The sequence below is a fragment of the Coregonus clupeaformis genome, chromosome 6 (genome assembly GCF_020615455.1).
Source record: "Coregonus clupeaformis isolate EN_2021a chromosome 6, ASM2061545v1, whole genome shotgun sequence".
Classification (NCBI taxonomy): domain Eukaryota; kingdom Metazoa; phylum Chordata; class Actinopteri; order Salmoniformes; family Salmonidae; genus Coregonus; species Coregonus clupeaformis.
Window position 1 is genome coordinate 7259099 of NC_059197.1, and position 26960 is coordinate 7286058.

The 26960-nt window shown below is 44.8% G+C and overlaps 1 protein-coding gene across 2 annotated transcripts in view; it reads left to right on the top strand.

Moving 5' to 3' along the window:
- Positions 1-26960, top strand: part of LOC121567270 (neuronal tyrosine-phosphorylated phosphoinositide-3-kinase adapter 2) — a 148934-nt gene that overhangs the window by 115286 nt on the left and 6688 nt on the right. The window contains exons 4-7 of one of the 2 annotated variants that reach the window (XM_041877161.2): positions 4507-5622; positions 6669-6716; positions 21950-22150; positions 24201-24310. In XM_041877161.2, coding sequence (XP_041733095.1) covers positions 4507-5622; positions 6669-6716; positions 21950-22150; positions 24201-24310 — 1475 coding nt within the window. The remainder of the gene's footprint in view (positions 1-4506; positions 5623-6668; positions 6717-21949; positions 22151-24200; positions 24311-26960) is intronic. The other variant, XM_041877162.2, reaches the window with a different exon arrangement.

Consider the following 26960-nt stretch of genomic DNA (forward strand, 5'->3'; position numbering starts at 1 on the left):
CCCGCCAAAACTGGAAGTGTCATTCTAAAGCATATAAAGCATATAAATATGTCTGGATTTCATTAGAGCTTTGATCGGCATTACAATTCATGTCACAACTTCCGCCGAGGCTGCCTCCCCTCCTTGTTCGGGCAGGTTTCGGCGTTCGTCGTCACCGGCTTACTAGCTGCTGCCGATCCATTTATCATCACTCCACAAGTCTTGTCTAATTAATCACACACACCTGGTCCTTATCCCCAATTAGTCATTGTATAAGTGTTCCCTCTGCTTCCTTGTCTGTGTGGGTGATTGTTTGTTGTGAGCTGTGTGTAGTGCGGTTGAGCTACCCTTACCTTGTTGTTGCCAGGGTAGATATTTCCCCTGTGCCTGAGTTTTGTTGTCGCATGCTTGCGCAACTGTTTATCGACCGAATAAACTCTTTGGATGCGTATTACTCTCCTGCGCCTGACTCCTTCTATCACACGCATCACAATTCAAGCCTGATGCTACCTGAGCTTGATGATCCATACATTAAAGATATTTTATGAGCAAAAAATATTTTGTGAGCCCAAGCCCAAAAAAGCCCAAATGATTGTGCTGTTATCCAGCACATGGATAGCACATTACACACTACAGAAAAACATAAAAGCCCATAGATTTAGCTATGCTCTCTTGGGTTACTAATGGTTTTCTTTGAGACTGTGGTCCCAGCTCTCTTCAGGTCATTGACCAGGTCCTGCCGTGTTGTTCTGGGCTGATCCCTCACCTTCCTCATGATCATTGATGCCCCACAAGGTGAGATCTTGCATGGAGCCCCAGACCGAGGGTGATTGACCGTCATCTTGAACTTCTTCAATTTTCTAATAATTGCGCCAACAGTTGTTGCCTTCTCACCAAGCTGCTTGCCTATTGTCCTGTAGCCCATCCCAGCCTTGTGCAGGTCTACAATTGTATCCCTGATGTCCTTACACAGTTCTCTGGTCTTGGCCATTGTGGAGAGGTTGGAGTCTGTTTGATTGAGTGTGTGGACAGGTGTCTTTTATACAGGTAACGAGTTCAAACAGGTGCAGTTAATACAGGTAATGAGTGGAGAACAGGAGGGCTTCTTAAAGAAAAACTAACAGGTCTGTGAGAGCCAGAATTCTTACTGGTTGGTAGGTGATCAAATACTTATGTCATGCAATAAAATGCAAATTAATTACTTAAAAATCATACATTGTGATTTTCTGGATTTTTGTTTTAGATTCCGTCTCTCACAGTTGAAGTGTACCTATGATACAAATTACAGAGCCTTACATGCTTTGTAAGTAGGAAAACCTGCAAAATCGGCAGTGTATCAAATACTTGTTCTCCCCACTGTACATGTTCTTGCTATTATTAGGCTATTATGGCATGGTAGCTTAGTGGTTAAGAGCGTAGTGCCAGTAACCGAAAGGTCGCTGGTTCTAATCCCCGAGCCGACTAGGTGAAAAATCTGTCGATGTGCCCTTGAGCAAGGCACTTAACCCTAATTGCTCCTGTAAGTCGCTCTGAATAAGAGCGTCTGCCAAATGACTAAAATGTAAATGTAAATGTAATAATCTTAAAACAACAGAACATAACAAAACAGATCCAGGGAGGGCCCCAGGGATCGCTGGTGGTCATGGGGACAAAGAAAGTCGCTTCTTGCCGCTGGCAAATTGAAATAAAATAGAAATTGATCATTAATAAATAATTTAATAGGCAACTTATTGGAAATGTCAGAATAATTGGGAGACCAATAGCTACTGTAGGACATGTGCATTTAAGTTTACTTCCAAACTTCCAATTAGTTGTTTATTCACATAAAGGCTACATATTATTGTGTAGAAACAGGATCGCGTCCACGGTGGAGGGTTTCAGCATGGTTCTCCTTTTGTCTATGGTCCGGCCTGCCGCGCTGAATACTTTTTACTGCTGCTGCTGGCCGGGACGCAAAGCACACTTCTCGCCAACTTGGCTAGCCGTGGATACACTGTGCTGTTGGACTTACACCATCCTAACAGGTCTCTTTTGTCTGTCATCACAGGCCTCTGTGGTGTATCTTGTCACCTTGTCATTATCGTCTTCATTGGCATTCTCTGTGACATTTTCCCACTATGAAAAGTCCAACCCTGTTCTCTTGGCGGGGTGTGGCACAGACGCATTGTCTTCTGTAGGCTCCTCGGATGGTGGCACAGCCATGGATTGTAAAAGTGTGCGCACATGGTCATAGACATCTTGCCTGTCTCGGGCGGGCAGCATCCTCAACTGGTTGAACTTGGGCCAGAGGAACGCGTTGCCACCTTGTGTAGGTCTTTGATGTCCACCTTCCTCTCCAACCAACCGCTTTGACGCTGTTGCGAGTCAAGTGCATGGGGCTGACAGTGGCGCTTTGGTCTCTCTGACCTGAGACAAACCAGTTTTAGAGAGGGATACTTTTCCAGTTCCTTCTGTGCGTCATAAAACGGTTTTAGGAACTCCAGGGGATACTGCAGGTAATTATTTCGACTCTCTCACTCTCTCCGCGGGCCTCCAGCTTCTCGTGTACCTCATTGTACACGTCCTGGACAGACTTGAGGGTCAGGTACACCGTACTAAACCTTGTGTCTCCCATCTGCAGCTGGGTCTTTGAGAGTTGCGCAGCCAGCCTAGACTGCTTGACATACCTGTAGAGAGTATGAAAAGCACATCATAAACCTTCAAAACCGGTGCGTGGCAAAATAAGATGCACATGGAAAGCTATATGAATGAATTAGGTCTATATTATTATTATTTTGGTTATATTAATTATATTCCTAAAATGCATTGTTGCTAAAGGTATGACATGTTTATATAAAGCAAAATAATTAGGATAACATACTGCATTGTATTTATTTAGCTTATATCATCATATCATAAGTAACCTAACTGACAAGTGAGCGTTTCAGCAATGTCAGTCGCGTGGATGGCCAGTGCTGCTCCATCAAGGGCATGTCCCAGCACCTTGTATAGAACTTGGTCCTGGCAGTCCAGCCTCTGATATGGCCAAAGGGCTAGAACGATGTTGGAGCCCTGGTCAGTTACCCTAACAATTTTGCTTAATGACGTAGTGTCGAGGCCAAACTTGGTCACTATTTCCCCCAGTTTTGGCATCTTCTGCTGGAAACTGTGCTGTGGTCAGGTTTCTTGCGACTAACTGGAAATCTGCGGTAATATAATGGCATGTTATTGTCAGATAACTAAGCTGCCGATAGTCATCAGTCCATATGTCTGTTGTCTTCCCGACAGTTCCCTCTTTTAGGATGTTTCAACTTCTATGTCAAGTTTTCTCTCTTTTCATCTGCCAGGGGCAGAACAGAGGTAGCAGTCACCTTCCCGTAAGTAGCCAGCACATCAATAAGCTTTTGGGCAAGCTCCTCAAAGCCTGCCCCTTCTACAGTATTGAAGGGCCGAACATCCTTACAGCAAAAACTGACGCATTTGTCAGGTACAGACTGCTTTACTTTAAGTGGCACAGTTACGTTTTTGTTAACAAATGCAGACATAGAGGTTTGGCCTGGGGAAGAGGCCGTCGCACCAGGGCATCTGTTAAAATGGCACTACAGAGAAGACGTACCTGTTGTCTTGCTGTCATACTTTCAAAATGCCCCGCTCCCTTTGAATTTTGCATTGCCAGAGGATTCACCACTGGTTTTAACAACCAGGTCAAATGTTTTCCAGACATCAGACTTCACCTGTGGCAAGACCCTTCTTCACATCCTTCGCATCCATTTTGCTACCGGCACATGTGTTACAACGGTTTTCGGAGGTTATAACCAATGTATTAATGTGATTATGACAGTCCGGCCTTACCCTATTGGTCATGCACTACATGCACGGTGCCACGTGAATAGAGCATGGCAATGGTTGAAGGTAATGGGGAATGTCTTTGCTTTTAACAGATGAGGGATTTCAGTAACATAACTTTCCAGTAAGAGAAACAACAGGTAAACATTTTTATAAATAATGACTGTAATTAGGTATAGCTTCAGTAACATGGACAGCGGGATACACACTGTTGCTGGCTGCACTGCCTGTCCTGCTCGTTGACAGAGAGGAGGAGAGAGAGTCAAGCTGCAGCATTTTCTTTGTGTGACATTTTTTTACACATCCTGACAAGCCCGAGCCCAGGCCAGCCCGAGTACATTTTTTGAATTTGAGGCCTGGCCTGGAATGACAACTCTACCCCTAACCTTGAGCCTAATGCTAACCCTAACTCTGAAGAAACAAATACCCATGTACTTGCAAGTGAGGAAAAAAAGGATGTACTTGCCGGGGCGTCCAGTGTGGCAGTCCCCTGCACCTCTCCAAAACCTGTATATGTATGTGTATGTATCTGTGTCTTTCAGAAGGGTTAAAAAGCGTAGGTAAAATTTTGGTTGGACCTTGTGTGCAATTGACCAATAAAGTGATCTTAATCTTAATCAATTCTGCCGCTATTGTCCTTTGTATCATGGCCATCTGCTGATGACCTGTTTTAACGCTGCTGTCTGTCTGTCCCCCGTGCAGGGTCCAAGTCGCGACCGTTCAGTGAGGAGTACAAGCGCATCCCTCCTCCCAAGCCAAAGAGGAACCCTAACACGCAGTTGAGCACCTCCTTCGATGAGTCCTACATCCAGAATCACAGCAACAGGAAGGAAGGAAGGAGGGAAAAGCCCTCATCGCAGAGCCAGAGCCCAGCCCCAGACACGGAGGACGAGGACGAGCCTGTCTACATTGAGATGGTGGGTAACATTCAGAGGGACCTGAAGCAACGCCACCTGGAGGACGAGGACCAGAGTGAGTCGGTCTATGAGGAAATGAAGTACCCCATGTTCAACGACCTGCTCCAGGACGCTAAGTGGGAACAGGACATGGAGCAGGGTCGTTCCTCCTCCTCCCACTCCACACCCTGGGGGTCCCTCTGTGACATCCCCATCCCCTTCCCCAACCTGCTCACCCACCGGCCGCCCTTGCTGGTCTTCCCGCCAGCCCCTGCCCAGTGCTCGCCTAACTCGGATGAGTCACCCCTCACCCCGCTGGACGTCACCAAGCTGCCCATGCTGGAGAACGTTGCCACTGGGTACACCAACAAGCCCGGGGGGGGTGCCTCACCCACGACCTCTGAGGCTCCTCCCCCCTCCTCCACCCACCACCGCAAGGGGGAGAGAGAGAGAGACAGGAAACGAGAACGAGAGAAGGACAGAGAGCGGGATCTCCAATTCACCCACACTATCACTGTGTCTGGCCGCTCCTCCGCCCCTCCCCTGCCCTCCACTCTCTACAAGGCATCGGCGTCGGCCCATGGGTACCCCCGAAGCCACTCCGCATGTCCCTCACCCGTCAGCATGGGCCGCTCGCTCACACCGCTCAGCCTCAAGCGCCCACCACCTTACGACACCCTGAAGATAGGGGGCAGCATGCCCCGATCCACCTCCTCTGTGCCGCACGCTGCCAAGAGCTCAGTTGGTCAGGAAGGGGGAGGCAAACTAAGTAACTCTTCTTCGGCCCACAGCTCCATGCAGAATGTGTCGCGTTCCCACACCCCTACAAGCCCTCTGGATGAACTCACCAACCTGTTTACCGGTGGCCGGAATATGCTAAAGAAGGGATCGGGAGGGAGGAAGGTCAAGGAGACCACTGAATGTGAGTACCTATGATTAGGTATTGGCACATATTTTGTGCATAAGGGTGCATAAATGATGCATTAAGGTGTGTTATTTACGAAGACAAAGAGATGCGTAACAAATGAGGCGAAGGTGAAAGACAGAGGGAGTGACACGAATTCTTCCGGAGCCCCACCTCAAGTGTAGCTTCTTAAAGTAATACTTCAATAAATGTTCAATTTCAGTTCTGTTACAACTGTCTCAAATGATCTATGTAAATTCAGAGGGTGACTGCTAAAAAGTTGCTAAAAGGTATTGAATAAATTCACACATGGATAATACCTGTCAATCTGTCTCCTACCCAGAGACCATGAGAGATACATAGAGACAGGCCATGTCAGAGAAAACATAACAGAGAGAGAGAGAGGCAGTGTCAGAGGGAGAAAGATAGACAGTGTTGGGAATAGAGGAAGAGACACAAAGAGAGAGGGAGGCAGTGTCAGATGTGTTCTTCAAGACGTTCAAATGTTCATAGATGACCAGCAGGGACAAATAATAATCACAGTGATTGTCGAGGGTGCAACAGGTCAGCACCTCAGGAGTAAATGTCAGTTGGCTTTTCATAGCCGAGCATTCAGAGGTTGAGACAGCAGGTGTGGTAGAGAGAGAGAGAGAGGGAGGGAGAGAGAGAGAGAGAAGGTCGAAAACAGCAGGTCTGGGACAAGGTAACACGTCCGGTGAACAGGTCAGGGTTCCAGTTGAAACTGGAGCAGCAGCACCACAAAGTAGCACATGTGGTGAACAGGTCAGGATTCCATAGCCACAGACAAAACAGCAGAAACTGGATCAGCAGCACGGCCAGGTGGACAGGACAGCCAGGAGTCATCAGGCCAGGTAGTCCTGAGGCATCCTGAGACATGGCCCTAGGGCTCAGGTCCTGTAGAGATAAGTCAGATCAAGACGGAACTGTGCGATGTAGTAGGGAGTTGTAGTTTCCAACAGGCCAATATTCTATATAGTTTAGCGCAGAAAATGTGTACAATTAACTACAATGACCATAATGCATTGCGCTCGCTTACTTGTCAGGGAGAGAAGAGAGAACGCGCAAGAGGGATAAAGCAATTGCTCTGCAAGGTACAGTATCTCTACCTGAAAATACATGATCTTAGTCAGTGGTCACCAACCAGATTTTTTTAAACATGATTTAAAAAACATAAGCCTATGCAACGTTATCTTATTTCTTAAAAAGTCTAAGCCGTTATTTGATTAAATGAATTATTTTACTACTATAGTCCATAAAAACGCTTTGAATAACACATTCATAAATGGCAAAAAAGTAAAATAAATAATCAGGAACAAGGTTTTGAAGTGTCTGTCCTATATCTAGGAGATATAAGAAAGCTCAGGAAATATATATATATACAGTGGGGAGAACAAGTATTTGATACACTGCCGATTTTGCAGGTTTTCCTACTTATAAAGCATGTAGAGGTCTGTAATTTTTATCATAGGTACACATCAACTGTGAGAGACGGAATCTAAAACAAAAATCCAGAAAATCACATTGTATGATTTTTAAGTAATTAATTTGCATTTTATTGCATGACATAAGTATTTGATACATCAGAAAAGCAGAACTTAATATTTGGTACAGAAACCTTTGTTTGCAATTACAGAGATATAATATAATAATATAATATGCCATTTAGCAGACGCTTTTATCCAAAGCGACTTACAGTCATGCGTGCATACATTTTTGTGTATGGGTGGTCCCGGGGATCGAACCCACTACCTTGGCGTTACAAGCGCCGTGCTCTACCAGTTGAGCTACAGAGGACCACAAATCAAGACCTACGTTTCCTGTAGGTCTTGACCAGGTTTGCACACACTGCAGCAGGGATTTTGGCCCACTCCTCCATACAGACCTTCTCCAGATCCTTCAGGTTTCGGGGCTGTCGCTGGGCAATATGGACTTTCAGCTCCCTCCAAAGATGTTCTATTAGGTTCAGGTCTGGAGACTGGCTAGGCCACTCCAGGACCTTGAGATGCTTCTTACGGAGCCACTCCTTAGTTGCCCTGGCTGTGTGTTTCGGGTTATTGTCATGCTGGAAGAACCAGCCACGACCCATCTTCAATGCTCTTACTGAGGGAAGGAGGTTGTTGGCCAAGATTTCGCGATACATGGCCCCATCCATCCTCCCCTCAATACGGTGCAGTCGTCCTGTCCCCTTTGCAGAAAAGCATCCCCAAAGAATGATGTTTCCACCTCCATGCTTCACGGTTGGGATGGTGTTCTTGGGGTTGTACTCATCCTTCTTCTTCCTCCAAACACGGCGAGTGGAGTTTAGAGCAAAAAGCTCTATTTTTGTCTCATCAGACCACATGACCTTCTCCCATTCCTCCTCTGGATCATCCAGATGGTCATTGGCAAACTTCAGACGGGCCTGGACATGCGCTGGCTTGAGCAGGGGGACCTTGCGTGCGCTGCAGGATTTTAATCCATGACGGCGTAGTGTGTTACTAATGGTTTTCTTTGAGACTGTGGTCCCAGCTCTCTTCAGGTCATTGACCAGGTCCTGCCGTGTAGTTCTGGGCTGATCCCTCACCTTCCTCATGATCATTGATGCCCCACGAGGTGAGATCTTGCATGGAGCCCCAGACCGAGGGTGATTGACCATCATCTTGAACTTCTTCCATTTTCTAATAATTGCGCCAACAGTTGTTGCCTTCTCACCAAGCTGCTTGCCTATTGTCCTGTAGCCCATCCCAGCCTTGTGCAGGTCTACAATTTTATCCCTGATGTCCTTACACAGCTCTCTGGTCTTGGCCATTGTGGAGAGGTTGGAGTTTGTTTGAGTGTGTGGACAGGTGTCTTTTATACAGGTAACAAGTTCAAACAGGTACAGTTAATACAGATAATGAGTGGAGAACAGGAGGGCTTCTTAAAGAAAAACGAACAGGTCTGTGAGAGCCGGAATTCTTACTGGTTGGTAGGTGATCAAATACTTATGTCATGCAATAAAATGCAAATTAATTACTTAAAAATCATACAATGTGATTTTCTGGATTTTTGTTTTAGATTCCGTCTCTCACAGTTGAAGTGTACCTATGATAAAAACTACAGACCTCTACATGCTTTGTAAGTAGGAAAACCTGCAAAATCGGCAGTGTATCAAATACTTGTTCTCCCCACTGTATATATATATATATATTTTTTTTTACACATATTTAACCCTTTATTTTTGTTGGCACAAAACTACCTCCATACTTCTATTTTTTGTTTGGGTTACCTTCAGACGAGTCCCGTGACACCATCGTGTTTGTGAGAGTCTCCCCTTTCCATAAAGTGGTCATACTAGTTTTTAGGCCAAACCGTTCGGACGCTACAGTTTTCGCGAGAAGAACAATTTGACACTTAGATTACTGTCAAAATGCGACGTGAATGCAGTAGGCGAAGTCAAACGCAGGACACCGAGCTACTGGAAACTTACTTTTACTAACAAAGTAACCAGAGTACAAAACAACCTCCAAACAGGGAGGAGAATACCCGCACAATAGCAACTGCCGAAAAAGACAAGAACAATCACACACAACACACAATGAACGACAGAGGGTTATATAGGGAATACAATATAATAGGAAACAGGTGTACACAATCAAGACAAAACAAGTCAAACACAGAAACATAGATCGGTAGCAGCTAGTACTCCGGGGACGACGAACGCCGAAGCCTGCCCGAGCAAGGAGGAGGAGCAGCCTCGGCTGATTCCTGTCATGATTTAACTGGATTTGAACCCAAATGCAGACAACTACACCAAGCCAGAGAAGGTTTAACAGGTTTATTTACAATGTTCAATAGTCCAGGTTTCCAATAATAGGGGAAGAGCAAGTCCAGGTTACAGGGAGGGTAACAGATCCAGGTCAGGGCAGGTGTGGTACCGTAATGTCCTAGTGTCCGTGGTGAGTCCAAAAGGGAGGTCCGGTAGTGGAAAGCAGGATGGTGGTGGCAGGAGTGAAGCGGAGGCAGGAGTCAGGTTCCAATAATCTGTGGCACAGGAGAAAAGTAAATAGAACAGGCCAAAAACACAAAGAGCGAAAACAAACAGGTTGAGTCGACAGCGAGACTAACATGGTCGTCTTGACTATGATCTGACGATGAGTGGCAAGTTTGACCGGGTCTTAAAGGCTGAGGTGATTATGGTGAATGAGCTGCAGCTGGAACCCTGACTCCCGCACACCAGACTTCACTCCTGCAATCAAGGACAGACAGAGGGGAGGGGGAGAGCAGAAAGAGAGCTACCTAGCAGCAGTAGGCCTAACAGATTCCGTGACAATTACACACAGGTGGACATTATTTAACTAATTATGTGACTTCTGAAGGTAATTGGTTGCACCAGATGTTATTTAGGGGCTTCATAGCAAAGGGGGTGAATACATATGCACGCACCACTTTTCCGTTTATTTTATTTTTCATTTCACTGAAATCCAAATAAAAATCCATTTAAATTACAGGTTGTAATGCAACAAAATAGGAAAAACGCCAAGGGGGATGAATACTTTTGCAGTGAGGGAAAAAAGTATTTGATCCCCTGCTGATTTTGTATGTTTGCCCACTGACAAAGAAATGATCAGTCTATAATTTTAATGGTAGATTTATTTGAACAGTGAGAGACAGAATAACAACAGAAAAATCCAGAAAAACGCATGTCAAAAATGTTATAAATTGATTTGTATTTTATTGAGGGAAATAAGTATTTGACCCCTCTGCAAAACATGACTTAGTACTTGGTGGCAAAACTCTTGTTGGCAATCACAGAGGTCAGATGTTTCTTGTAGTTGGCCACCAGGTTTGCACACATCTCAGGAGGGATTTTGTCCCATTCCTCTTTGCATATCTTCTCCAAGTCATTAAGGTTTCGAGGCTGACGTTTGGCAACTCGAACCTTCAGCTCCCTCCACAGATTTTCTATGGGATTAAGGTCTGGAGACTGGCTAGGCCACTCCAGGACCTTAATGTGCTTCTTCTTGAGCCACTCCTTTGTTGCCTTGGCCATGTGTTTTGGGTCATAGTCGTGCTGGAATACCCATCCACGACCCATTTTCAATGCCCTGGCTGAGGGAAGGAGGTTCTCACCCAAGGTTTGACGGTACATGGCCCCGTCCATCGTCCCTTTGATGCGGTTGTCCTGTCCCCTTAGCAGAAAAACACCCCCAAAGCATAATGTTTCCACCTCCATGTTTGACGGTGGGGATGGGGTTCTTGGGGTCATAGGCAGCATTCCTCCTCCTCCAAACACGGTGAGTTGAGTTGATGCCAAAGAGCTCGATTTTGGTCTCATCTGACCACAACACTTTCACCCAGTTCTCCTCTGAATCATTCAGATGTTCATTGGCAAACTTCAGCCGGCCCTGTATATGTGCTTTCTTGAGCAGGGGGACCATGCGGGCACTGCAGGATTTCAGTCCTTCACGGCGTAGTGTGTTACCAATTGTTTTCTTTGTGACTATGGTCCCAGCTGCCTTGAGATCATTGACAAGATCCTCCCGTGTAGTTCTGGGCTGATTCCTCACCCACGAGGGTGAGATCTTGCATGGAGCCCCAGGCCGAGGGAGATTGACAGTTATTTTGTGTTTCTTCCATTTGCGAAAAATCGCACCAACTGTTGTCACCTTCTCACCAAGCTGCTTGGCGATGGTCTTGTAGCCCATTCCAGCCTTGTGTAGGTCTACAATCTTGTCCCTGACATCCTTGGAGAGCTCTTTGGTCTTGGCCATGGTGGAGAGTTTGGAATCTGATTGATTGATTGCTTCTGTGGACAGGTGTCTTTTATACATGTAACAAACTGAGATTAGGAGCACTCCCTTTAAGAGTGTGCTCCTAATCTCAGCTCGTTACCTGTATAAAAGACACCTGGGAGCCAGAAATCTTTCTGATTGAGAGGGGGTCAAATACTTATTTCCCTCATTAAAATGCAAATCAATTTATAACATTTCTAACATGTGTTTTTCTGGATTTTTTTTGTTGTTATTCTGTCTCTCACTGTTCAAATAAACCTACCATTAAAATTATAGACTGATAATTTTTTTGTCAGTGGGGAAACGTACAAAATCAGCAGGGAATCAAATACGCCACTATGCATTATGTGGGTTGAATGCTGTAACAACACAAAATATTATTTTTAATAAAGTCCCATGATGGCTTGTCACTTATTAACCATAATTTATTCACATTACTTTACTTTAATAAAATATTTGTTTTATTTAATGACTTCCCATTTTTAACCATTTCGTGTGTCTGCAGGTAGAACTCTGCATACCCGGCAGGCCCAGAGAGCAAATCAAGTGCAGCTATACGCCTACCGCTGACCAATCAGATAGCTCAGATTACCGTGTCTGCACAGTTTCATCGAGCCATAGGCTGTAAAAACAAGCCTCGAGTGGACAGCAAAGTTGATACAGTGAGATTTCAACACTTTTAAAACCCTTACTAGAGAGAGACTCAATTAATACAGCAAAGAGCTGCTGTATTTATAAGTTCATGTTTAAGTTGTTATTCAGCACTGTCAATACTTTCTTCAACACTTTTATACAGTAAGCCATAAAATGCGCGTTCTCCCTACTTCCATTCACACTACAACCAGCACTGTAGGTGCAATGAATGAGTATAGCAAATCTTCAAAGTGGTAGGCATGTTGTGTAAATCAAATGATACAAACCCCCCAAAAATCAGTTTTAATTCCAGGTTGTAAGGCGACAAAATAGGAAAAATGCCAAGGGGGGTGAATACTTTCGCTAGCCACTGTATTGTGTAAAAAAAACGATCGAAACCGAAATCAAAAACAGTGATCATTTTTCTCCATCGAACTGAAACCGAACCGACCTCAAAAAGCACTAATAGATCAGCACTAGTGTGTGTCCCCGGGTGTATCAGAGTGCCAGTGAGATGTGGAGAGAAACAGCAAACATTGTGTGCTGTAGGATTGAGGGAGCATGGAGGAGGCCAAATCAACGGATGGTGTGTATGCACGGGCACTGTCAGCCAGTGTTAAGAGTGAGTGTCCAGCAAGGAGAATTAGCATGAGCCCAGAACTTCTGTGACATACTGCCTCTCCCATAAGCCTGTCATGATGCAGATCACACACACACACACACACACAAACACACACACACAGAAAGACTCCCTCAATCTCACACACTCATCCCCCAACACACATCAAATTAAATAAAATTGTATTTGTTACATGCGCCGAATACAACAGGTGTAGACCTTACAGTGAAATCATGACTTACACGCCCTTAAACAACAACGCAGTTTTAAGAAAAATAAGTGTTAAGTAAAAAATTGATAACTAAAAAATAATTAGAGCAGCAGTAAAATAACAGTAGGGAGGTTATATACAGGGGGTACCGGTACAGAGTCAATGTGCGGGGACACAGGTTAGTCGAGGTAATTGAGGTAATATGTACATGTAGGTAGAGTTAAAGTGACTATGCATATATAATAAACAGAGAGTATCAGCAGCAAATAGTCTGGGTAGCCATTTGATTAGCTGTTCAGGAATCTTATGGCTTGGGGGTAGAAGCTGTTAAGAAGCCTTTTGGACCTAAATTTGGTGCTCCGTTACTGCTTGCCGTGCGGTAGCAGAGAGAACAGTCTATGACTAGGGTGGCTGGAGTCTTTGACAATTCTTAGGGCCTTCCTCTGACACTGCCTGGTATAGAGGTCCTGGATGCCAGGAAGCTTGGCCTCGGTGATGTACTGGGCCGTACGCACTAACCTCTGTAGTGCCTTGGGTCGGAGGCCGAGCAGTTGCCATTCCAGGCAGTGATGCATCAGTCAGGATGCTCTCGATGGTGCAGCTGTATAACTTTTTGAGGATCTGAGGACCCATGCCAAATCTTTTCAGTCTCCTGAGGGGGAATAGGCTTTGTCGTGCCCTCTTCACGACTGTCTTGGTGTGTTTGGACCATGATAGTTTGTTGGTGATGTGGACACCAAGGAACTTGAAGCTCTCAACCTGCTCCACTACAGCCCCGTCGATGAGAATGGGGGCGTGCTCGGTCCTCTTTTTCCTGCAGTCCACAATCATCTCCTTTGTCTTGATCACGTTGAGGGAGAGGTTGTTATCTTGGCACCACACGGCCAAGTCTCTGACCTCCTTCCAATAGGCTGTCTCATCGTTGTCGGTGATCAGGCCTACCACTGTTGGGTCGTCGGCAAACTTAATGATGGTGTTGGAGTCGTGCCTGGCCATGAAGTCATGGGTGAGCAGGGAGTTCAGGAGGGGACTGAGCACGCACCCCTGATGGGCCCCCGTGTTGAGGATCAGCATGGCAGATGTGTTGTTACCTACCCTTACCACCTGGGGGCGGCCCGTCAGGAAGTCCAGGATCCAGTTGCAGAGGGAGGTGTTTAGTCCCAGGGACCTTAGCTTAGTGATGAACTTTGAGGGCACTATGGTGTTGAACGCTGTGCTGTAGTCAATGAATAGCATTCTCACGTAGGTGTTCCTTTTGTCCAGGTGGGAAAGGGCAGTGTAGAGTGCAATAGATATTGCATCATCTGTGGATCTGTTGGGGCGCTAAGAAGCTAAGAATCAAAGAGCAACTGAAGTACTCTACTCCAAACCATGTTCAAACCAATTTTTCTCAATGAGATGATTAATCCCCACTTGGAATCCTGGAATCCTGTTAGATAGGACCTTTAACGTCGCTGTGGCTGTCCCATATTGAACCAAATTATAGTGCCAGTGCACCACAGATTATAGTAAACTCCCATGTGGACCTCTTCAACATCATGCAAGGCAAGCCACACGGTGACCACACAGCAAGGCAAGCCACAAGGTGACGCACCCTAAATGGGATCAGGAGGGTAAGGTCTGATTTCTGTGTCTAGAAAGGCACTGATTTAGGTTAAATCCATTGATTTCAGTTTTTATAAAATAATACTCAGAGCTTTTTAATGTTTGGTGTCCATATTAGGACACTCTATTCTCCACAGCAATACTGTAATTCTGTGTTAACTTGCTCGGCGAATACCAGTCTCCTGTCATAGGACTTGGCTGTGTTGTCTTATTGTTAAATGTTTTCTGATTGGCCAAGGCCTTTGCTCTGGTGCCAGGGGGAGATATTTTGGGCCCTCTGATTGGCTGCGATACCTCAAGGAAGCTCTGTGCATCCAATAGCAGTGTTACCTCCAGGATCCAGCAGCTTGGGGCTAGAGAGGCAGGGGAGATTAGAAGATTCTGGAGCATAGTAGTGCAGCGCTGTAGCAGCAGTACAACATGGCTGGCCTATATATAGGCCTGGCACTGCCTGCATCCTGAGACTGACAGCACAGCACAGCACAGAGAGGATCCAGGTTAGAAGAGTGTAGTGGTGTAGTGGTGTAGCAGCAGTACAACATGGCTGGCCTATATATAGGCCTGGCACTGCCTGCATCCTGAGACTCACAGCACAGCACAGCACATATAGGATCCAGGTTAGAAGAGTGTAGTGGTGTAGTGGTGTAGCAGCAGTATAGCACAGCATGGCTGGCCTATATATAGGCCTGGCACTGCCTGCATCCTGAGACTCACAGCACAGCACAATGAGGATCCAGGTTAGAAGAGTGTAGTGGTGTAGTGGTGTAGCAGCAGTACAACATGGCTGGCCTATATATAGGCCTGGCACTGCCTGCATCCTGAGACTGACAGCACAGCACAGCACAGAGAGGATCCAGGTTAGAAGAGTGTAGTGGTGTAGTGGTGTAGCAGCAGTATAGCACAGCATGGCTGGCCTATATATAGGCCTGGCACTGCCTGCATCCTGAGACTCACAGCACAGCACAGAGAGTAGCGGGAAAACAACATGCAAACAGGAATAGGAACAAACACATGGCACGGATGATAGTCGAGAGTCGTAGTGTTTACCCACATGGAAAAGATGCATAAAAAATCCTATAAGATTCTTACATTAAATTCTCATATGGCAGACACATATATGATTCATGATAGATTCTTGTAATATCTGACTTATAAGACAAATGGCAGAACATACACATTTGCTATTTAAGCTTCATAAATAATTTTCATATGAGCACACACACACACGTACACATGTATGCACATACAAACAAACACACACACACACACACTATAAAACATTTGTAGTTGAGTCAACTTAAAAAATCAAGGCAACTAGCTGCAATATTTCATGTCCTTTCAACTTAAAGATGAAAGGATATTATCAGCTGAACTATACATTTTAAGTTGGATGTACAATATGGAAATCATTTTGTTATTGACAGATGGCTGCTATATTTATTTTTATTTTGGTTGAGACAGGTTGGTTTGGGTTGAGAGGGACTGACCCAGATTCTTCCGGATCCCCACCTCAAGTGTAGCTTCTTAAAGTAATACCTCAATAAATGTTAATCTTCAGTTCTGTTACAAATGTCTCAAATTATCTATGTAAATTCAGAGAGTGACTGCTAAAAAGTATTGAATATATCCACCCACGGATTATACCTGTCAAGCTGTCTTCTACCCAGAGACCCTGAGAGATAAATAGAGAGAGACAGGCCATTTAAGAAAGAACAAAAAGAGTGAGAGAGCATTGTCAGAGGGAGAAAGATAGACAGTGTTGGGAATAGAGGAAGAGACACAAAGAGAGAAGGAGGCAGTGTGTGTGTGTGTGTGTGTGTGTGTGTGTGTGTGTGTGTGTGTGTGTGTGTGTGTGTGTGTGTGTGTGTGTGAGTGTGTGTGCATGCGTCTGTGTGTGTGTGTTCGGTGTATCAGAGAGCCAGGGAGATGTGGAGAGAGAAAACAGACAGCATTTGTATTTGTATTTATAATGGATCCCCGTTAGCTGCTGCTCTTTCTGGGGTCCAGCAAAATTAAGACAGTTATATACAATTTTTTAAGCATTACAATACATTTCACAACCGATTTCACAACACATTAAGTGTGTGCCCTCAGGCCACTACTCTACTACCACATACAGTGGGGAAAAAAAGTATTTAGTCAGCCACCAATTGTGCAAGTTCTCCCACTTAAAAAGATGAGAGAGGCCTGTAATTTTCATCATAGGTACACGTCAACAATGACAGACAAATTGAGTAAAAAAAATCCAGAAAATAACATTGTAAGATTTTCAATGAATTTATTTGCAAATTATGGTGGAAAATAAGTATTTGGTCACCTACAAACAAGCAAGATTTCTGGCTCTCACAGACCTGTAACTTCTTCTTTAAGAGACTCCTCTGTCCTCCACTCGTTACCTGTATTAATGGCACCTGTTTGAACTTGTTATCAGTAAAAAGACACCTGTCCACAACCTCAAACAGTCACACTCCAAACTCCACTATGGCCAAGACCAAAGAGCTGTCAAAGGACACCAGAAACAAAATTGTAGACCTGCACCAGGCTGGGAAGACTGAATCTGCAATAGGTGAGCAGCTTGGTTTGAAGAAATCAACTGTGGGAGCAATTATTAGGAAATGGAAGACATACAAGACCACTGATAATCTCCCTCGATCTGGGGCTCCACGCAAGATCTCACCCCGTGGGGTCAAAATGATCACAAGAACGGTGAGCAAAAATCCCAGAACCACACGGGGGGACCTAGTGAATGACCTGCAGAGAGCTGGGACCAAAGTAACAAAGCCTACCATCAGTAACACACTACGCCGCCAGGGACTCAAATCTTGCAGTGCCAGACGTGTCCCCCCTGCTTAAGCCAGTACATGTCCAGGCCCGTCTGAAGTTTGCTAGAGTGCATTTGGATGTTCCAGAAGAGGATTGGGAGAATGTCATATGGTCAGATGAAACCAAAATATAACTTTTTGGTAAAAACTCAACTCGTCGTGTTTGGAGGACAAAGAATGCTGAGTTGCATCCAAAGAACACCATACCTACTGTGAAACATGGGGGTGGAAACATCATGCTTTGGGGCTGTTTTTTCTGCAAAGGGACCAGGACGACTGATCCGTGTAAAGGAAAGAATGAATGGGGCCATGTATCGTGAGATTTTGAGTGAAAACCTCCTTCCATCAGCAAGGGCATTGAAGATGAAACGTGGCTGGGTCTTTCAGCATGACAATGATCCCAAACACACCGCCCGGGCAACGAAGGAGTGGCTTCGTAAGAAGCATTTCAAGGTCCTGGAGTGGCCTAGCCAGTCTCCAGATCTCAACCCCATAGAAAATCTTTGGAGGGAGTTGAAAGTCCGTGTTGCCCAGCGACAGCCCCAAAACATCACTGCTCTAGAGGAGATCTGCATGGAGGAATGGGCCAAAATACCAGCAACAGTGTGTGAAAACCTTGTGAAGACTTACAGAAAACGTTTGACCTGTGTCATTGCCAACAAAGGGTATATAACAAAGTATTGAGAAACTTTTGTTTTTGACCAAATACTTATTTTCCACCATAATTTGCAAATAAATTCATTAAAAATCCTACAATGTGATTTTCTGGAATTTTTTTTCTCATTTTGTCTGTCATAGTTGACGTATACCTATGATGAAAATTACAGGCCTCTCTCATCTTTTTAAGTGGGAGAACTTGCACAATTGGTGGCTGACTAAATACTTTTTTCCCCCACTGTATCTACAACACAAAATCCATGTGTACGTGTGTGTATAGTGTGTATGTTATCATGTGTGTGCTGTGGGATTGAGGCAGCATGGAGGAGGCAAGACCAACGGGTGGTGTGTGTGCCCAGGCGCTGTCAGCCATTGTTAGGAGTGTGTGTCCAGCAAGGGGAATTAGCATGATCCCAGAACTTCTGTGACACACTGCCTCTCCCATACGCCTATCTTGATGCAGATCACACACACACATGCTCCTGACCAATTGTGCTATTTTGTGTGTTATTTCTTTGTGCTGATCTTAACTTTTTTTGTAGATAATGTTGTTTCCTAAGACCAAAAAGAGCTTCTGGACATCAGAACAGCGATCACTATCCTCTGGAATCTGGAAACCCACCGGGTGAAGTGGTCGGGGCTCTTCTCTCTCGCTCCCCGACCACCCCTTTAGCCCCCCCCAAAAACATTTATTGGGGCTGGTTCTCGGGCTTCCTCCTCGGCCGGCTTCTGTGTTGCCGTTGCTCCTCTCCTGCCTGGGCTTCCTTCTTTGCCCAGGGTCCTTTTCCCGCAAATATCTCCTCCTAAGACCAAATCTTCCCCACCTGTGTCCAGGGTGTTTGCTCCTGGGCACGCTGCTTGGTCCGTGTTTGGTGGGATCTTCTGTCACGTTCGTTTAAGGACGGGTCAGACCAAGGCGCAGCGTGAAATGCGTACATGTTTATTTAACTGATAAACACACGACAAAACAATAAACAAACAAAACGTGAAGTCCTAAGGTTGAACACACAACAAACCTATACACGGAACAAGATCCCACAACTAACGAGTGCCAATAGGCTGCCTAAGTATGATCCCCAATCAGAGACAACAAGCGACAGCTGTCTCTGATTGGGAATCACACCCGGCCAAACATAGACATACAATCCTAGAATGACAACTTAGAAAACACAACATAGAACACCACACCCTGACTCAACATACCAGAGTCCCATAAGTCAGGGCGTGACAATAACTCTATCCTCCTGATTTCTGCTTACAAGCAAAAACTCAAACAGGAAGTACCAGTATAAAAACTCAATACGGAAGTGGTCCGATGAAACGGATGCTAAGCTACAGGACTGTTTGGCTAGCACAGACTGTAATATTTTCCGCAATTCATCCGATGGAATCCGATGGAGTTTACCACATTAGTCATCGGCTTCATTAATAAGTGCATCAACGTTGTCGTCCCCACAGCAACCGTATGTACATATCCCAACCAGAAGCCATGGATTACAGACAAATCTGCAACACTGAACCATGCATGAAAGCACCAGCTGTTACGGACGACTGTGTGATCACTTTCTCCGTTGCCGATGTGAGTAAGACCTTTAAACAGGTTATCATTCACAAGGCTGCAGGGCCAGACGGATTACCAGGACGCATACTCAGAGCATGCATTGACCAGTTAGCAAGTGTCTTCACTGACATTTTCAACCTCTCCTTGACCCAGTCTGTAATACCTACATGGTTCAAGCAGACCACCATTGTCCCTGTGCCGAAGAACGCCAAGGTGCTCAATGAACAGCATGCTCAATGAACAGCATTCTCACGTAGGTGTTCCTTTTGTCCAGGTGGGAAAGGGCAGTGTGGAGTGCAATAGAGATTACGTCATCTGTGGAGCTGTTGGAGTGGTATGTTAATTGGAGTGGGTCCAGGGTGTTTGGGATGATGGTGTTGATGTGAGCTGTGACCAGCCTTATAAAGCATTTGATGGCTACAGATGTGAGTGCTACGGGGCGACATGGCAACACTAAAACACTCTCTCTCTCTCTCCCTCTCTCTCTCTCTCTCTCGCTCTCTCTCGCTCTCTCTCCTGCTCTGGCTGGCCAATGGGCCGTGCTCAAGAAGGTTATTTACGGCTCATACTCTTGCCAGTGAATATAATTGAAAAGCTTTCATCTGCTAGCAAAGCAATTTCCTTAATGCCTTTAGCACACATGATGGATGTGATGAAAGTGGTGGCAAATGGACAGGCTGTGAGCGTAGGGCGCAGGGTATAAAAAGACAGCCCAGCCACCCAGCAGAGGACAGGAACAGAGGGAGGATGACGGGCGGGCGGAGAAAGGAGAAAGCATGAGGAGAATAAGCATGCAGAAATGGACAGTGTAGAAGAGAAGGGATGAACGGAACAGGACACCATGATCTGGCTGGTGTAGGGTGCTAGACCATTCAACCTGAGGAGTTGTACAGAGATAATAGGCCATCTGGCATTGCTATAGCTTCCTCTTGACACAATGTACACAACCTTAGACATCTGCTAAATGTTTGCTAGTATGACCTCCTCCCTTCCTCGCTACACCCCTCTACACCCAACAGTATTCATCTTTACAGTGACACCCTGTGGTCATAACATACTGCAGTACCTGTACATTCCAAAAGACCCCAGGACTCCATAGGGACCTGTGCTTTGTTGATCTGAGAGGTGCCCTGATTGAAGATCTGATCCTTTCTTATCAACATACATTTGTATTTGTATTTCTTTGGGTTGATTTCAAATGTATTTAGTCAGGGAAGTCAAATTAAAACCCTTTTATTTTTATTTTTTTATGACTCCTGCACAACATACAAAATAAAAAAACACTTACATCAATACAAAATAAATACACTCTTGAAGTAAATACTAACCTTTGCTTAGACAGGGAAGTCATATTGAGAGACCCAGGACTCTTTTTCAAATGACCCATGCACAACATATAAAATACAAAACACACACATCAAATACAATGTATACACTAGGGAAGTAAATACAACATACAAAATACACAGAATCAATCAAACAATCATGGCATGTGCAGTCCTCTATGAGCAGGTCTCCAACCAAAGTCTTAAAACAACCATAGGGGAATAGGTTTTCAATTTACCCAGGAGTTCATTCCATGTCTGAGGGGCATATAATCCAAATGCAGTTTTCCCTATTTCTGATGAGGTATGGAGGACATCAAGAACAAGCCAGTTCTGTGAGCATGTCTATGGCTGTGTTTACACAGGAAGCCCAATTCAGATGTTATGCTAATTATTTCCATATCTGACACCTATCTGATCTTTTCACTAATGGGTAAACAGAAGAGAAAAAAACATATGGAATCTAATCTTTTGACTTCAAAAGTATACCACATCCATATATGGATCTCAATCCTGATACAATTCTGATGTTCCATATGTGACCTCAGTCTGGATCAGATGTTTTTGCTGTGAAGTGGCTTTTTTGCAAATGATCTGCCACTACTACAGCAAGCACCCAAGATTTAAAGGAACAGTGACAGGAAATGAGCATTCCATCTGTATGCTACTTCAGAGGCTACATCAGTGTGAATGCGCAAATCTGATATGGGTCACATGTAAAACTGAGTGGGGACAGTCATAAATAAAGATTGGATATGAAACAAAAATCTGAATTAGGTTCTTAGTGTGGCTGTATAAACACAGGTGGTATGTCTCCAATTAAGAAGGGATGTGAGATAGGTAGCCCAATTCTGATCTTTTCCCAGTTATTGGTCTTTTGACAGCTCTTTCTACAATAATTGGGGAAAAGATCAGAATTGGGCTGCCTGTGTAAACGCAGCCACAGGGAGTTTCTGTAAAACTGCCTTATACAGAAATGGAAACCAGGCGAGCCTAGATTTTTATATAAAATACAATAGTGGGTGCGAAACCAGTAATAACAGGAAGGGCACTATGGTACACTGAGTCCAGAGGTTTTAGTGTAGTGGTGGCAACATGCATATATATTGCCTTTTCAAAACAACCCTCTCCCTCCCAGGTGAGGCCAAGACCAGGAGCCACAGTACAGAACCTCTGTCCAGGCACGAGAGCAAAGCTCACCACGGAGGCAGCCAGGAGTCTCCCAAATCCCAGGAGTGGGATGGGCCCTCCGGACATTCATCCACCCCCACTGCCACGCCCAGCCGCCTGGGACGCTCTTCTGTCAGCCCCACCATGATGCTGGGGAGTGGGGGCACAGGTGAGGTCCTCTGCCTGGAGTTACACACAATTTGTTTTTAATGACAGAAATGAAATGTTTCGATATTGATTGGTTTTGAATGAAGTGGAAATAGTGAAATATTATTTGTCTTCCAATGTTGGAGCCTATAGTGTTCGATTGGTAAGCGCTAATAGTTTAGAAGACACATGTCTACAAAATGTATTGGTATGACATCCAAGAATTATAAGTGGGCTATATGGGTGCACGTCTTTTTAAACAGAAAAAAAATGCATAATGTCAAGGTAGGATAAATTATTCAGATATGATGAAAGAAATTAATGTTACATCATAAAATTATAATGTGTACAGAATGTGGCTCATATTCCTTGATACAGTGGATTCAGAAAGCATTCAGACCCGTTGACTTTTTCCATATTTTGTTACGTTACAGCCTTATTCTAAAATTGATTAAATTGTTTAATGACAAATAATGACAAAGCAAAAATACATTTTTGCTAATTAAAAATGAATAAAAAACAAAAATTGACATAAGTACTTAGACCCTCTACTCAGTATTTTTTGAAGAACCTTTGGCAGCGATTACAGCCTTGAGTCTTCTTGGGTATGACGCTACAAGCATGGTACACCTGTATTTGGGGAGTTTCTCAAAATTCTTCTCTGTATATCCTCTCAAGCTCTGTCAGGTTGGATGGGGAGTGTCACTGCACAGCAATTTTCAGGTCTCTCCAGAGATGTTTGATCGGGTTCAAGTCCAGGCTCTGGCTGGGCCACTCAAGGACATTCAGAGACTTGTCCCGAAGCCACTCATGCGTTGTCTTGGCTGTGTGCTTAGGGTCGTTGTCCTGTCGGAAGGTGAACCTTCACCCCAGTCTGAGGTCCTGAGCGCTCTGGAGCAGGTTTTCATCAAGGATCTCTCTGTGCTTTGCTCCCTCCCAGTCCCTGCCACTGAAAAACATCCCCACAGCATGATGCTGCCACCACCATGCTTCACTGTAGGGTTGGTGCCAGGTTTCTTCCAGACATGACGCTTGGCATTCAGGCCAAATATTTCAATCTTGGTTTCATCAGACCAGAAAATCTTGTTTCTCATGGTCTGAGAGTCTTTAGGTGCCTTTTGGCAAACTCCAAGCGGGCCGTCATATGCCTTTTACTGAGGAGTGGCTTCCATCTGGCCACTCTACCATAAAGGCCTGATTGGTGGAGTGCTGCCAAGATGGTTGTCCTTCTGGAAGGTTCTCCCGGTTCATAGTCACCTCCGTGGCCAAGGCCCTTCGCCCCCGATTGCTCAGTTGGGCCGGGCGGCCAGCTCTAGGAAGATTCTTGGTGGTTCCAAAATTCTTCGATTGAAGAATGATGGAGGCCACTGAGTTCTTGGGGACCTTCAATGCTGCAGAAATGTTATGGTACCTTTCCCCAGATCTGTTCCTCGACACAATCCTGTCTCGGAGCTCTACCGACAATTCCTTCGACCTCATGGCTTGGTTTTTGCTCTGACATGCATTGTCAACTGTGGGACCTTATATAGACAGGTGTGTCAATCAATTGAATTTACCACAGGTGGAACATTTCTAAAAACCTGTTTTCGCTTTGTTATTATGGGGTATTGTGTGTAGATTGATGAGGATATATTTTTTTTAAATCCATTTTAGAATAAGGCTGTAACGTAACAAAATGTGGAAAAAGTCAAAGTGTCTGAATACTTTCCGAATGCACTGTAAATTAAGATTGATCTCTTCTTGAATTAACTCCTGAGTTGGTTCAAGTCAAATGCAACTGAAATGTAACTTCTGTGACCACTATGCAATTCTGACATTCAGTGCAACTGAGATTAAGTTAATAAACGCAGGTACTGAGGACAGAGCAGTCAAGGTTAGCTAACCGATAGAATTGGGTTTAAGTATTTGGGTTTTAACTCCTATTGAAGGCTAAAGCACAGCTAACGAAGCACAGGGCAAATGTGCCTATATGTCCTGACAACAATATAGGTCCTTACAACACTTAGGTCCTCACAACATCCCTCGCAACAACGTACTGTACATCCTAACTGACTGAGCATGTCTCCCTACAGAATCTAAAGCGGTGTGTAAGCTGGGCCGGTCAGCCTCTACATCGGGGGTTCCTTCCCCGTGCGGGACGCCCCAGCACCAGCCCTCCGAGCCTCAGCCAGGCTATAGTCAGGTACCGCCGCATACCACCACAGAATAAGAGAGCGAGCTAGAAAGAAAGTGTGTGTGAGCCCGTGTGGGGCCTTTGTCTCCGCCTCTCTGTGTTCACCTGTGTGTCGGCTGTCTGACCCCATCCCCAAATCGTCTGTTCCTCAACGCGTCCCCCGTCCCCCCGTCACCTGTCCCCCCACTCTGTAGCTAGACCCTTGTTTTGTCTCGTTCTGTATTGCATTTATCCAGGGGCACTCTGCTCATTTGTGTTTTGTGTTTGTGGAGACATCTTCCTTCATCCTGTGGTATTTCAAGTTGATGGGTATACTCATATATACAGACATTTAACCTCAGTGATATAATCATCTGTTTCCATCTCAGGACGAGGAGCCAGGGGAAGCTTTCTCCCTCCCTCCTCCTTTTACTTTTACCACTATACCTACCTGACCCTACTTCATTTAGCTGGCCCTTACATTTAGCTGGCACTTCCCTTTGTACGCTAAATAAAACTTCCAATTTACTGGAACCGTACCACTGTACTTTGACCTTACCTCCACCTGTGCCTTTAGCTGGCCCGTAACCTGGACTTGATCTGGTCGATAACTGGCACCTTCAATTGCCCCTTTTCTTTTACCTCTATGACCATCCATGCGATAACCTGACCCTTTGATCTATACATTGACCAGCACTTTGACCTATACCTTGCATTTTAACTGTTCTAACTGTCTTTTCCCGTGCTTTTAACTGCTTTTCTCCCTAGCAGCACTGTCAGTTCCCAAGATATGCAGTTTCTCCTCTTCCCTTCTAAAAATGACCAAACGTGACTAATTTCATGTTTGATGTATGTATATACAGTGCTGTGAAAAATGATTTGCCCCCTTTATGATTTTCTCTATTTTTGATACTGAATGCTATCAGTTCTTCAACCAAAACCTAATATTAGATTAACATTTTAGTCATTTAGCAGACACTCTTATCCAGAGCGACTTACAGTTAGTGAGTGCGTACATTTTTCATACTGGCCCCCCATGGGAATCAAACCCACAACCCTGGCGTTGCAAGCGCCATGCTCTACCAACTGAGCTACAGGAGGCCTTAGATAAAGGGAACCTGAGTTTACAAATAACAAAAAAACAATATATTAATTTTCTTTCTTTAATTAACAAACACCCAATTCCCCTGTGTGAAAAAGTAATTGCCCCCTTACACTCAATAACTGGTTGTGCCACCTTTTGGTGCAATGACTGTAATCAAAATCAAAACCTTCCTGTAATTGTTGATTGTTGATCAGTCTCTCACATCACTGTGGAGGAATGCAGTGTTTGGTTTTCGCCAGACATAATGGGACCCATCTCGTCCAAAAAGTTGACAAAAGTTTGCCAAGCACCTGGATGATCAAGACTCTTGGAAGAATGTTCTATGGACAGATGAGTCAAAAGTATAACTTTTTGGACGACATGGGTCCCATTATGCCTGGCGAAAACCAAACACTCCACAGTAAGAACCTTATACCAACGTTCCAGCACGGTGGTGGTGGTGTGATGGTTTGGGGATGCTTTGCTGCCTCAGGACCTGTACGACTTGCCTTAATAGAAGAAACCATTAATTCTGCTCTGTATCAGAGAATTCTACAGGAGAATGTCAGGCCATACGTATGTGAGCTGAAGCTGAAGCGCAGCTGACCATGATCCAAAACACACAATCAAGTCTACATGAAAATGGTTAAAAAGCAACACATTTGAAGTTTTGGAATGGCCTAGTCAAAGTCCAGACCTAATCCCAATTGAGATGTTGTGGCAGGACTTGAAACGAGCAGTTCATGCTTGGAAACCCACAAATGTAGCTGAGTTAAAGCAGTTCTGCATGCAAGAGTGGGCCAAAATTCCTCCACAGCGATGTGAGAGACTGATCAACAACTACAGGAAGCATTTGGTTGCAGTCATTGCAGCTAAAGGTGGCACAACCAGTTATTGAGTGTAAGGGGGCAATAACTTTTTCACACAGGGGAATTGGGTGTTGCATAACTTTGTTTATCAAATAAATGAAATAATTATGTAATTGTTGTGTTATTTGTTCACTCAGGTTCACTTTATCTGATATTAGGTTTGGGTTGAAGATCTGATAACAAAATATAATAACAAATATGCCAAAATTGAGAAAATCAGAAAGGGGGCAAATACTTTCTCACGGCACACAACATATGTGGAATTTTTATTGAGAGCACTTTGTGTTTGTGTATGCTGTTGTTTATGGAACAAGTTTTTTTTTTCTTCTTATATCTCTTCATGAGTGATCAACCATGCTTGAACATGTCACATTGATGTATACATACGTATCTCTCTACACACAACACACACACAACAAGCACGCACGCACGCACGCACGCACGCACGCACGCACGCACGCACGCACGCACGCACGCACGCACGCACGCACGCACGCACACACACACACACACACACACACACACACACACACACACACACACACACACACACACACACACACACACACACACTATGACAGGTCACCCAACCATTTGCACGACTCAGAACTAAGCTATCCAGCCTTCTTCATTGTCACTCCGCAGTTCTTAGAAAAAGTAGTCTAACTAAAAACAGAAGGCCTATCCTACTGAAAGTAATCCAATCAAAACAGAAGCCAAGAAAATA